The sequence below is a fragment of the Phascolarctos cinereus genome, unplaced genomic scaffold (genome assembly GCF_003287225.1).
Source record: "Phascolarctos cinereus isolate Bilbo 61053 unplaced genomic scaffold, phaCin_HiC Scaffold_2;HRSCAF=192, whole genome shotgun sequence".
In the NCBI taxonomy this organism is placed as follows: domain Eukaryota; kingdom Metazoa; phylum Chordata; class Mammalia; order Diprotodontia; family Phascolarctidae; genus Phascolarctos; species Phascolarctos cinereus.
This window is the reverse complement of record NW_027555625.1, coordinates 334,948,433-334,961,517: the sequence shown is the minus strand read 5'-3', so window position 1 is coordinate 334,961,517 and position 13,085 is coordinate 334,948,433. Positions and strand designations below refer to the sequence as shown.

At 34.7% G+C, this 13,085-nt stretch overlaps 1 protein-coding gene across 10 annotated transcripts in view; it reads left to right on the top strand.

The window, feature by feature from the left end:
- The window catches only part of RALGAPA1 (Ral GTPase activating protein catalytic subunit alpha 1), a 318,940-nt gene that overhangs the window by 149,518 nt on the left and 156,337 nt on the right, over positions 1-13,085 (top strand). For all 10 annotated transcript variants that reach the window (XM_020991372.2, XM_078150316.1, XM_020991370.2 and 7 more), the window contains 2 exons: positions 758-886; positions 4,419-4,544. In XM_020991372.2, coding sequence (XP_020847031.1) covers positions 758-886; positions 4,419-4,544 — 255 coding nt within the window. The remainder of the gene's footprint in view (positions 1-757; positions 887-4,418; positions 4,545-13,085) is intronic.

Sequence of the window (13,085 nt, the reverse complement as noted above, 5' to 3'; positions counted from 1 at the left end):
AAAGAAAAATGCTTGTTGAACATTGCATATTCATCTACTGGTCCAACAATTTGTAAACTCAAATTTAATTTTATAATAAATTCTACAATAAGTTAGTTCACTATTGCTGGTACAGTAGAATTACACTTTGTGATATAGTCAGTCTGTTGTAAAATAACTAAATCAATGGTAATAACTTTAACAGCTAATTTTATTGCCTACCTGAAAGTGGAATGAATTAATTGCCAAGTTAAGAGCTTTCACCTATATTTCGTGTATGGGGCCTCTTTGCAAAGACCTAAGATTTCTAAAGTAGCTAGGTTCCTTTGAGTTTCAGAACTTAAACTTATTACTTAAAATTATACTTGGAAGTAAATGGGACCAGTAAATGAGTTTGTGCTTGCAATCTTAGAGAAGGTGGTCTGTTGTATCATGTACCCACTTCTAAATAGTGTTCCTTTTTGCTGTAGTGTTAGAATCATCCTTTACCATTTGAAATAATATTTTTGATCCTACTTTCTTCTAAGCACATAACATCAGGAATTGCTTATTTGGGCAAATTAAAATTAGCCTTGTTTAAGACTATTTAAATTCATTTTTCAGTCAGTTTTCCAAAGACCTAACTTAGTAAAACAAAGTATAGGAATTGTTTTTCTTTCTGTATTTCTCAGCTTATTCAGTTTTAAGCTTTAATGAGTAATTGATAATGAATGTGTGTGTACATATTTATGTATGTGTATTTAATGCCTTTTTCCTCTTTCCTGTTCTTCCTCTTAAGGATATTGTTAATACAATCATCAAGCACTGCTCCCCTCAGTTTTTTTCACTTGGTTTGCCTGGTGCCACAATGCTTATTATGGATTTTATTGTAGCAGCTGGTAGAGTAGCTTCTTCATCATTTCTTAATGTAAGTACTCAGTTTTTTTTCTTTACAATTCAGCAAATTTTTAAAAAACCTTAACTAATTGGAATCCACAAATAAAGTTTCTGTCACCTCAAGTTCACCAGAACTCAAAGTTTAGGTCATTTCCCTTCAGAATTAAAATTTTAAAAGCTCGTACTTTCTTTCTTTTCTTCTTTTTTTTTTTTTAGGCAGTTGGGGGTAAGTGGCTTGCCCAGGGTCACACAGCTAGTAAGTGTCAAGTGTCAAGTCAGAGGCTGGATTTGAACCCAGGTTCCTGACTTCAGAGCCGGTGCTCTATTCACTGCACCACCTACCTGCCCCCTAGAAGCTCGTACTTTCAAACAAAAATTGTAACTGATTAACAGACAGTGAAGCATCCATTAAATAGTGTTTCAATACTGTGAGCACTAAAGTACAAAAGATGAAGGAAGCTGAAGTGAAGAGAGGAAAGTTAAAAATGGATATAGCTAGGGAGAAAAGAAAGGCAGGAAGCAGTGGTGAAACAACACAAAAAAAGTATAGAGATGTTCTAAATGAGAGAACAAAAGTGGAAAGGTAGAAATAAATTGAAATAGAAGTAAAGTCCGTTGAATAGTGTACATAAGCTACAAAAAAAGGCTGTGTGCTTTATAAGGCATCCTATAATTATGACTTCCCTTCTCCCCGAAAACAATCCATAGTAAAAAGCAAAGCAGAATTAAATGCAAATTTAGACCAGTTTTTAATACCTTCTATGTTTACAATATACTTAGCTCTCTATTAGTTTTGTGACCTTGGGCAAATCACTTAATCTCTAGGCTTCAGTTTCCTCATATATAAAATTAAAGGATTGAACTATTTGACCTAAGATTCTTTATGGTTCTATTGTCTGTGATCCTAAACTTATAATCCTCTTTTTGGATAGAAAGTTATGTGTCTGTCATGAACATTATGTTTAATATTGTAGACTTGAGCAAGGAACACACTTTGTAAGCCTTTAACTGCTATATATATCATATATGCCCGCTATGTTATTATTATTATTATAAGAAGTTAGTGCTTTTTAACCTGGAATGTATGATAAAAATATTTTTGATAACTTCATGATAAAATATTTTATGATGAAAATATTTTGATAACTTTATTTCAATATAACTGGTTTCATTTGTAATCTTACATTTTTAATTTTATGCATTTAAAAACATTATTTTGAAAGGGGTTGTAAAAATGTAAAGGCTTCATGAGGAGAATAAATTTGAAGTGGACTTTAAAAAATGAGTAGGATTTCTGAGTCTTGTACCTGCTTAAAGGGAACTTTTAAGGTAGCAAAAACAGCATGAACTAAGACCCAAAACTAGAAAGTGGTGGGCGTGTCCAGGAAGTGATGAGTAGGCCAGTTTGTCTATAATATGAAGTATATGAGAAGAACTATTTGCATTTAGGATTGCGTTTCTAGATTGGGGCCAGATTGTGGAGGGCCCTTAAATAAAAGGCTGGAGAGTTTAAACTTTAGTGAGTAAACAGTGGTGAGCCCTAGAAGGCTTTTGAGTAGGGGAATAAGTCTTTAAACAGTATTTTAGTAATATTCTAGTGTTTAAGGTGGATGAATCATTAGGAATTCTTTGAATTAGTTGTAACATGAAGTGATAATGATACTTAATGTGGGGGTGGGTAGGGTCATACAGATGGATTTTATTTCATAAAAATAAATCTTATGAAACTATGGGAATAGAAAATATTACCAAGGTAAACAGTATAAAAAGAAGTGACCCAAAGTACAATTTTGGGGAATACTTATATTTAGGGGGTAGAAAGAAGAAAAACTAATTGTTAAGAGAAGAATCAGGGTGGTTTGTTGTCCACAAAGCCAGAGGTTCAGAAAGTTTCAAGGAGGGAATGATCAGTGGTGCCCATTGTCATAAAAAGGACAAGGAAAATTAAGGACTAAAAAAAAGTCCCATTGAATTTGGATATTAGGTTGTCACTAGTGATGGTTTCAGGAACAAGATTGGGGATAGAAGCTACATTTTCAGGAGGTAGGTAATTAGTGGATGGTAAAAAAAAATCTAGGGAAGTGTGCATATTGTACTTTTTGAAAAGTTTGATAATGGACAAAAGCAAAGTATAATGGTTTTAGAGGAGAGAAACTTGAATATGTTTGTTGGCAGTAAGGAAGGAGAAATTAAAGATTCATGATAAAGGATAATTCTTATAGTGGGATTCTAGAGGAGGAAAAAGGATTAAAATCACAGGTAGAAGAGTTAGCTTCACATTGAAGAAAGAACATCATTTTATCTGAGGAGAAGGGAAAAGATAAACTGTGAGATAGAGAGGCGGTGAAGTGGATGTACCTTTTGCATCTGTAAAATAAGAAGCAAGATTATCTACTGAGGGTCTGGAGGACTAAGAAGAGTAGAAAAAATTTAGAACAATTGCTTTGGAAATTTTAAGGAGATATGAGCAAGAGATACTGAGAAGTGTGAAAGCTCAATTTTTCTTGGGTAAAATGAATTTGTAGTCATCTCTGTTAGGTACAATTTCCTAACGTCTTCTAGGCCTAACCTACCTGGAAGTTGGAATAATATATATTTGGAGTAATCCAGCAATGGAGACTGATAAAAATCTGAGAAGAAGCAGAATATCCAAACGACAATAAATTCTGTGGTGCTAGCTAGATCTTCTCTAAAGTGACTAGCCTACCATGGGTCCAGGCTAGGATAGGGAGGTGAGTTAAACTGGACTTGATGGATGGGAGAATCCTAAGAATTGAAGGACTGTAGCTTTTGATGAGGATAAACAACAGTGATTGAGTGACAAATGATTGAGGTGACAAGTCATGTTTTGGTGATTTGAAAAGGGATTTTAAGAATTTGATTATGAGATGAGATGACCTATACAGCTAGAAGTTCAAAGTCTGAAGTTTTATACATAAAAACATTTTTCATGAGAACAGGTTATATAAATAAGCTTAGATAAATTAAAACCTCACAACATATGCAGCATTTTATATGGGGGCAGGTTTTGGAAAAATATTATCTTAAACAATACTGATGATGGTCAAAGTAATAATAATAGCAGTTGTTTTATTACAGGGTTCTGTAAACCATTTTGTATCTGTGGTCTCATTTGAGTCTCATAAAATCCTTGTTCTTATTATCCCTATTTTACTAATGAGGAAATTGAAGTTCTTAAAGATTTCTTGAGTTTCCCAAGATCATATGGCTTTTTAATGGTAATGGTATGGGATTTGAACCTCAGTCTTTTGAATCTAATTGCAGTGTTCTTGCCACTTGTATCAGGCTGTTTTGCTACAGCTATATTCGTCATTGAACATGTGTTGGTGAATGGAATATGTTTGTATTAAGATTGTTAAAATTATAATTATATCTTAAATACCTGGGCATGGTTTTACCCTTTAGAATTTTTGTGTTTTGTAATTCAAATTCACTTCTCCATTTTTTGTTACAGAATACAGCATTGCCTTGAATGTTTTTTTTCTTAATACATACTAATACTGTTAAATGCATTTTTATGTTCTGGATTATCTGATATTTAGGCACCAAGAGTAGAAGCACAAGTTCTGCTGGGGTCCCTTGTCTGCTTTCCCAATTTGTATTGTGTGCTACCAGCTCTTCATCCAAACATGCCTGATATTGCTGTGTCTCAGTTCACAGATGTTAAGGTAAGCTATTGACCAGGTCCACAGACTTTTTTTAAGCACCTACCATACATAAGGCATTTAAAAATTATGTTAACTGTAAAGTTTTCATGTTTCAGTGATATGGATAGTTTTTATTCTTTCTGTTATTTTAAGGATTATTTTAAGAGGGGGGATTTGTTCTGTGAAGTTTGGGTTCAGTCAAAAGATTGCACTTGAGGACCTAGGGGGCTGCATGTGTCCTCGAGGCCACAGGTTCCCCACCCCAACTGTTAAAAAAAATCCTTATTTTGAGGTTTATCAAGCACTCTGTCTTATGGAGAATAAGCATCAAAGCCTTGAGGGCTACTCTCTATCCTTTGCATAAAGCTGATTCTCCACTGCGTTTATGGTTCAAGTTGCTTTGAAAATAACTTTTTTTGTTTTGCTTTTAGACAAGTGGGGTTAAGTGACTTGCCCAGGGTCACACAGCCAGTAAGTGTCAAGTGTTTGGTCTGAGGCCAGATTTGAACTCAGGTCCTCCTGACTTCAGGGCCGGTGCTCTATCCACTGCGCCACCTAGCTGCCCCCAAAATAACTTTTCTTGGCCCAGGTTCACGTTTTGGGGTTATTCTGAGGCTGTGGAAGATTTCTTCATTGCAGCTGTATTCCCATTATCAGATACAACCTACCTTTAAACAGTGCATCAGGACCTACATATGCCAGAGAATACTTCATCCAAACAAAATTCTAGTTTGAATACAGTAGCCCAAAATTTCCTAGACTAGTAACTGTTAGAGCTTACACCTGCCATGGTAGGTGCCAAAATGATCTCTTGCAGGGCCTGTGTAGGCTTCTAGGAAACTAAGAAGAGGTGAAAAAGCAGAATTTACTCAGGTGCCAAGAAAACAAATTGTAAAATGACTTACTGAAATATTTTGTGTAACTTTAAAATATATGGCAAAATTTCCTGTCTAAATGATTATTTAAATTTAGTTCTGAGTCAGGAATGTTACAAAGCAGAAATGTTATATACCTAGTTTATACATAAAAATTTCAAGGTAGATACAGTATAATTTAAAATCATTATTTTTAACACTATTACCTAGTTGTAGTTATATATTATTATATCATATTTTTTCTCTGGAACTGCAGAAAGACCTAATTTTATTCATATTGTAGAATAATACAGAGTACTCACCTTATTGGGTACTATACTATAAGTAAAAATACTTTTTGGAAGTGTTTTAATTTTCCATGGTAACAGTAAATTGTTTAATAAAATTGCATAGAATAATAACACTTTTCATCCTTTGAAATAACTATATGCCCCCAAACTCCCTGATTAGTTATTGAACCTCCCAAAACTAAGAAGCCTTTTATTTGGTACCATCATGCCTCATAAGCATAAGAGTAGATAGATTAAAAATTGCTTTTTGATTTTTCTAAACAAAATTGAAACTTAGGCCTATTGTGAATTAGTCTTTATCTTTTGTTGAAGTTTTTTAGTGTTACTTTTAATCACAGGACACCACTTCTCATTTTAGGCTATAATATTTAATTTATTTTGGGATTAGAAACTATTTTAATGAGAATCTTTGGGTTAAAACATTAATGAAAATGGTACCTGAAATATCACTTGCTATATGTAGATATATTACACCTATACCAAACTAGTGAGGCTAAAGAAAATTCTATTTTTAATGAGAATAATTGAGTATCAGTTTTTTTATTAATTATCAAATTGTATTTAAATTAATTGCTTTTTATATACCACAGCACTGTGTCATGTATATTGGGATAATATTAAAGAAATGTTTTTCACCATCAGGTATGATAAAATACACTTTTATGAAAAGAATAAAGGCTGTTTGCAAAGCAAATATGAAATACAAATGAATACAGTATGAACTAAGAATGTTAAGTATTAGAGGACAGAACAGAGGAGTGGTTGATTGGGTCAGTAACCTAAAAGAAATGAGACAATCTAGGTTTGAAGAGAATGAGGGATATAGAATGATAAAGATGAGGTGAAGGGACTTGCGGGGAGAGTGAGTTATATGTACAAAAACATCAATTTGGGAACAAGTAAATCATTTGTGAGAGTTAGCACATCATTTGGGTTGACTGAAAATAGCTGAAAAATAGCTGGTAAAGGGGAATAACTAGAAAGAAGGTAATAATATGGTCGTCGTCCTGAAGACTGAGTTGAATAGTTTAGGTCAGATATAATAGACAACAGAAGCATTATTGTTTTTTGACTAAAAATGACATGATGAAAATGATGTGGTTTAGAAAAATTATGTTAGCAGCAATATTTGGAAGAGAAGAACTAGAGATCCATTATGAAATTATTTCTGCAAGTTCAATGCAAATTGATGAGGACCTGGATTGAGGTTTGATGACAGCCAATCTAAGATACACAGTAGAGGTAATAAAAATGTCAGGGCTTGTTAATCAGTCAGTTGGTAAGCATTTATAATTATGTACCATGTGCCAAGCATTGTGCCAGGCTCTGGGAATTGTACATGGGCAGCAACATGTTTCCCTGTTAAGGAGAAGAATTCACTTACTCAGTGTTTGAAGTAGAATGGTGACTTACTCTGGAGAGATCAGGATTAAAGGTGTTAAATTTGTTTTTATTTTGGAGGTTCATAAAACACGAAAAACTTGCATATAGTGAAACATTTGTTTTTTAATTCATTTGAAATTCTTGATGATATTACCTATTGGAGAGTCTTTGTAATTCCAGCTTTTGATATATGATACTGATCCTGAAAACGTTTTGTTTTTCTTTTAGCCAGATAACAAGGGATAGAAGACTAAAGAGTTATTGCTTTTTTAATCTTGTAGCAATCAAAAAAGTCTTTATTAAGCTATCATTGTCATTTGGAGGGTGATGAGAATCATTTCAGTAGTTTATTATCAAGGAGGAGAGATAAAAGTATGAAATAATAAGAGAACAGTACAGAAAAAGTAATTAAATGTTAAATTTGTCATATGAGCAGGTAGTTTCAAATTTAGATTTCATATTGTTTTTCAGTTTGTATAGTTCAGAGCCATTTTTTTACAAGTATTTGGAGGAGTTTGGGGAGAGCTCAAGCAAGTCACTGCTCTTACTCCACCATCTTGGCTCCACCCCAGTTTATATAGTTCAAAAGATTTAAGATAAGTCTTTCCTCTGTCTTCAATATGAATTGACCTTTCTACATAGTTTAACTTAATGGAATGTCATTATTTTGAATCCTATGTCTATTGATTTTTGTGACTCTTTTCTTTATTCCATCTCCTAAGTCTCCTTTGTCAGATTATCTATTTGTATTTTTTTTTAAATGTTCTGTTGTGAACTTGCATTCATCCACAACCATGGAAATTTTTTTAAGCTTTGTTTAATTTGTTTTTTAAATTAACAAACACCTGGGTTTTTTTCCTTTCCTATTAGGAAAAAAATAATCCTTTATATGATACTCATACTCAGGCAAAACAAATTCCCACATTTTATTAGTGAGTTTATTTATTCACATGTACAGTTATTATTGAGAATTGTGTTTTACCTTGTGTTACTTTTCCCTTTCTTTGTACCTTCCTCCCTGTTTGCAATGAAGAGGGTGGTAAAAGAAAAGGAATGTGATTAATGCTAATTATCTATTATTAAAGTGGTCTGATCTCACTTTGCTTCCCCTCATCTCTTCCTCTAGTCAAAAATCCTGATCACTGGTTCTTACTCTTCTTTTTCTCTTGATTTATAATCCACCTGCAGATGTTAAAGTTTGTTTTGCTTATGGCTCCCCAACTGTACTCTCCATCTGCCTGTTTTCTCATGTTTCTTTGTTGAATTTAATGTATTTCTACCCCAAATTATTTGTATTGTTATGCAATCTTTGAATGGATGAAGATATTTTTTGCTGTTTATCTTTGGTTTTATTTCATTTTTCCTTATGAGAACTTTACTGGGGAAAATATGAGCTTCTTTGGTTCTTATCACTATATTCTTCTTAATTGTAAGTCTTTTCTTTGTATTGAGCCAAGGGTATGATACAATCATACCTATGTTTTAAAGATAGCAGTTTGGTAGCCATGTGGCAGTTTAATTGGAGAGGGGAGAGACTTTCGGTTAAGATCAATCAGAAGGGTATTATAATAGTTCACACTAGAAGTACTAGAGTGGTCATTCTTTGAGAAGGGGACAGGTATTTGAGACATAGAAGTAAAATGAATAGACTTAATAACTGTTTCAATACTTGGAATAAGGAAGAGTTAGAAATCAAGGAAGACTCCGTTTTTGAAATTCTCTAACAAAAGATTTGTGTTTCCATCAACAGAAATAGGGAAAGTTTAAAAAGGAATGTGCTTGGTGAGGCTAAAATATACGATCTGTTTTGGACATGTGGGCTTTGAAATGCTTTTTGAATACCTAGTTTGAAACATTCAATAGTCATTTGGTAGTGTGCTCATGAGAGAGACTAATCAAGCAGTAAACATTTATTAAACATCTATTTTGTGCCAGGCTGTTTACTAAGCAGTAGAGGCTAGGGCTGCTTATATAAGTCTCCCTACTCTGAGGTGGGGCTCCTGGGTATCTTACAGGATACAACATTCCAAGAGATTTAACCTTAAGAGAGTATGTTTAGCAGTGTTATCTTTTACCTCAGTCTAAGGACATCTCTCCAACTGTTGATAATTTGCCCTGCTGAGAATATACCCGTCTACTTATACTTTGCTCCAATCCATGGATTCTGAACTCCTGGCTGCCAGTATTCGAACTTTATTCCCCTCCTTGTTCCACCACAAGGTGAAACTTCCATGTATCAATCTTTTCCCCCTTCCCCAATGTTCTATTCTGTATCTGACATCCTCTTGCAATGTACCTCCTGGAATGCATGCTCCATAACTAGCATAAAATAACATAATTACTTTCAACTTAAACCTTTTCACTCTTTCCATCTACTGGTCTCAGTGATACAAAGCTGTGTCCTGATGACCCTCCTTCCCTTGACACCCTTCACAGTACTGACTAAAATTTCTCACTTTCTCTTTTAATCCCTTCCTCCTCTCCCCCACCTCACTGGTTTTGGTGGGAGAGTAGGAATGCTTCATGCTCCCTTTTGCCACTTCCAGACTGTCCCTCTACCACCTTTTTGAAACACCCTCTTTGCTATCCAAATTTATAACCTAATCTAGATTCTGGTAGCTATTATATGTAGACCTTCAGATCATTATATTTCCCTCCTCAGTGAGGTAAGTACCTGAATGACAGGCTTTCACTCCTCCCCATCTACTGATCTCATGCTAGGATATTTCCACCTAGATGTTGATATCACTTTAAATACTTTCCCTTTCCATTTCCTCAGTCTACTAAGTTTCTGTGAGCTTCACTATACCTCAGCTTCACAGATGATTACCCTTGATCTTGTCACCTTCCTTATTCACAAACCCTGAAGTTCCTTTATCTCTTAAAGAAAGATTATATTTTTATATCACCTAGATTTCCCTCTGTATACCTCTCCTGCCTCTCGCCAGAGAGCCATCCCTAATAATAATGATTTTTTAAAAGAGTAAGAGGAAGGAGATATAAAAATCTTCTGACTAATTCTGATGAACCATCTTATTCCTGGAGAAGAGATAAAGAAATACAAATTTCTCCTCTCAAAAGAGATAGTGACGGAAGCAATGAAATACAGAATATACCATCAGATGCAATGTCTTTTTCAGTTGCCTTTGCTGAAATGTTTTTCTGTGTTCTTTTTTTTTTTTTTTGAGCTAGGCAGTGGGGTTAAGTGACTTGCCCAGGGTCACACAGCTAGTAAGTGTTATGTGTCTGAGGCCAGATTTGAACTCAGGTCCTCCTGAATCCAGGGCTGGTGCTCTATCCACTGTGCCACCTAGCTGCCCCTGTTTTCCTGTGTTCTAAGGAAGGGTTCAGTAGTTGTTGGATCCAAAGGAAAATTACTATGGCGTAAATACGAAAGGTACTAGTAAAACTTTTTTTAAAAATTATTTTTGAAGATGATGGTGAAGTTTATGAGCAGTATCACCTTCGAATCACCCCATTCTAAAACAGCAAGAAACAGTGGAAGGAAAAAGAAGCTTTCTAAACTCAAGAAAGAAAAATCAAACCATTGGCATTTAATGATAAAACTGAATTTAGACACCCAACAGATGAACCATGGAAAAGATTTTTAAAGCTCTTTTTACCATCTATGATACCAGATGTGGACCTTAACATTATAGTCCAAAATATATTGTATGAAGAAGCAGAAATAACAAAAAGAAAGATTGTAAAGCAGCTATATTAGGCTAAGTATACATAAATGTGGTTCATGCTGGAAGTGACATACTTTTGAAGATATTGAGGGGAAAAATTCAAATTTCTGAGAGGAAAATAATAAAGGGTTGGTTAAATCTTGACCGTATTACTATGTGCACACAAAAAAAAGGTGGCTGAGAAAATAATAATAACTATCAATTAATTTGCCTCCTTTCCATTTTTTTATAAATTCTTGATGAGCACAATTTGCATATGCATTCAGAGCATCCTTGATAATCAAGGTAAGAATCAGGCTTTTGCAAATGATACTTTAAATTTTAAAATTTTAGTGAAATGTACAGAAAATAGAAGATTGTTACTGTTTGGTCATTTCAGTCATGTCGACCCTTCATAACCCTAATTGGGTTTTCTCAGCAAAGATACTAGAGTGGTTTGCCATTTCTTTCTCCAGTTCATCTTACGGATGAGGAACTGAAGTAAATAGGGTTAAGTGGCTTTCCAGGGTCACATAGCTATTAAGTGTCAGTAAGATGAGTCTTCTGGCTTCAGGCCTGGCATTCTATTCACTGCACCACTTAGCTTCCCAAAATACAAGATGCCACTGTGTTTACTATTTGTCAACTATAAGTAGTATTTAGTGTCAGCACAATATTGCCCTAAAAGCTCAGATGACAAGATGTCTCCTCTGCATATGTCAAAATTATCTAAGGTTCCTTGAAGAGGATGAACAACAGAGATGACTTTAATGCTCTGGTTTTTAATATCGAGTGAGCCATAAAATAAGGAGATTTGTACTTGGGAAAGTATTCATCCCCATTATGGAGGATGTCCACTTCAAAGTCTAAACTATGACTTAATACCTAATACCCTGTGGATGATTAGATCCTCCAGATGCTCCTGTTGACCATGACATCATGATAATTGCCTCGGGCCTTGATCATTGAAAATTTTCCTAAGTGAAATTCATAATCACTAACAAGAGCTTAGCCTTACTGTCCATAGAGGAAAAACCAAATGATAAAAGCTTCCTTATTGGCTAGAATATAATAGGCATTTAGATGAACAACCTGTAGAGTTGGTCTAATGGAATTTATATATTGGATAGATATTGCAGAAAGTAGATAGCATTTAAATAATGCTCTAAGATTTGCACAAATATTACCTCATTTTTATCATGGCCACTTCCCTAAGAGGCATGTAGTATGGTCATTCCTATTTTACAGATGAGGAAACTGGGATGCATGGATTAAGTGACTTGCTTAAACTCACACAGCTTATTAGCTGTGTCTGAACCAAGGTTTGAATTAAAGTCTTCCTGACTTCAACTCCAACATTTTATTCACAGTGCTACTTAGCTGCATCTTAAAAAGTTAATAAGGTGGGCCGAATCAAATAGCAGGACAGGCTTTATTGTTCCTTTATGCATTTTTATTTGCTTTTTTTGTTACGATAATAGCTAATTTAATTCAAACATTGGAGTTTCTTCAATCACTGGTCTATAATATCAGTTATATACCATATCTTATGTTTATTCTTCTAGTTTGGTATTGATTTTGATCTTTTAACAAGTTAAAGGGCAGCCTCTATCTGGTGGCTGATATGAAAATGAATCCCTTAACTGGTTGTGTCTAATCAATTTTATGTCTTTTATCACCAGGGATTTTGGAAGGGACTTCAGAAGGCTCTCTACTCCAATCCATACATGAAAGGAATCCTTACTCTGACATAATGGATCATCTAACCTAGGGGTGGGAAACCTATGGCCTTGAGGCCACATGTGGCCTTCTAGGTCCTTGGGATTCTTCCTCTAGTACTCCTGAACCTTGTGAAATTATACTCTATTGGCTTTTTGACTGAGTCCAAATTTTACAAAACAAGTCCTTTTTTTAAGGATTTTTGTTCTGTGAAGTTTAGATTCAGTCTAAGGGCCATAGTTGAGAACCTACAGAGCTACATGTGCTCTTGAGGCTGCAGGTTCCCCACCCCTGATCTAATCTCTATTGGATCATCCCCAATAAGAAGAAATATACAGCCTCTTGAGGCAGGCTATTTCATTTTTTTACAGCTCTTTATTTAGGAATTTTTGCTAACTCTTTGTAATTTCCACTTGTTGCTTCTGGTTCTGCCTTCTGGAGCCAAACAGGACAAATCTAATCCCTCTTCCACATGACAGCTCTTCAAATATTTCTAAATGACTATCATGTTCCTACTTCCCTGACCTGCCAGTTTTCTCTTCTCCAAGCTAAACATACCTAATTCCTTTACCCAGTCCTTAAATGTCATAGGACTCAAAGCCTGTCGCCATCCTGGTTGCCCTC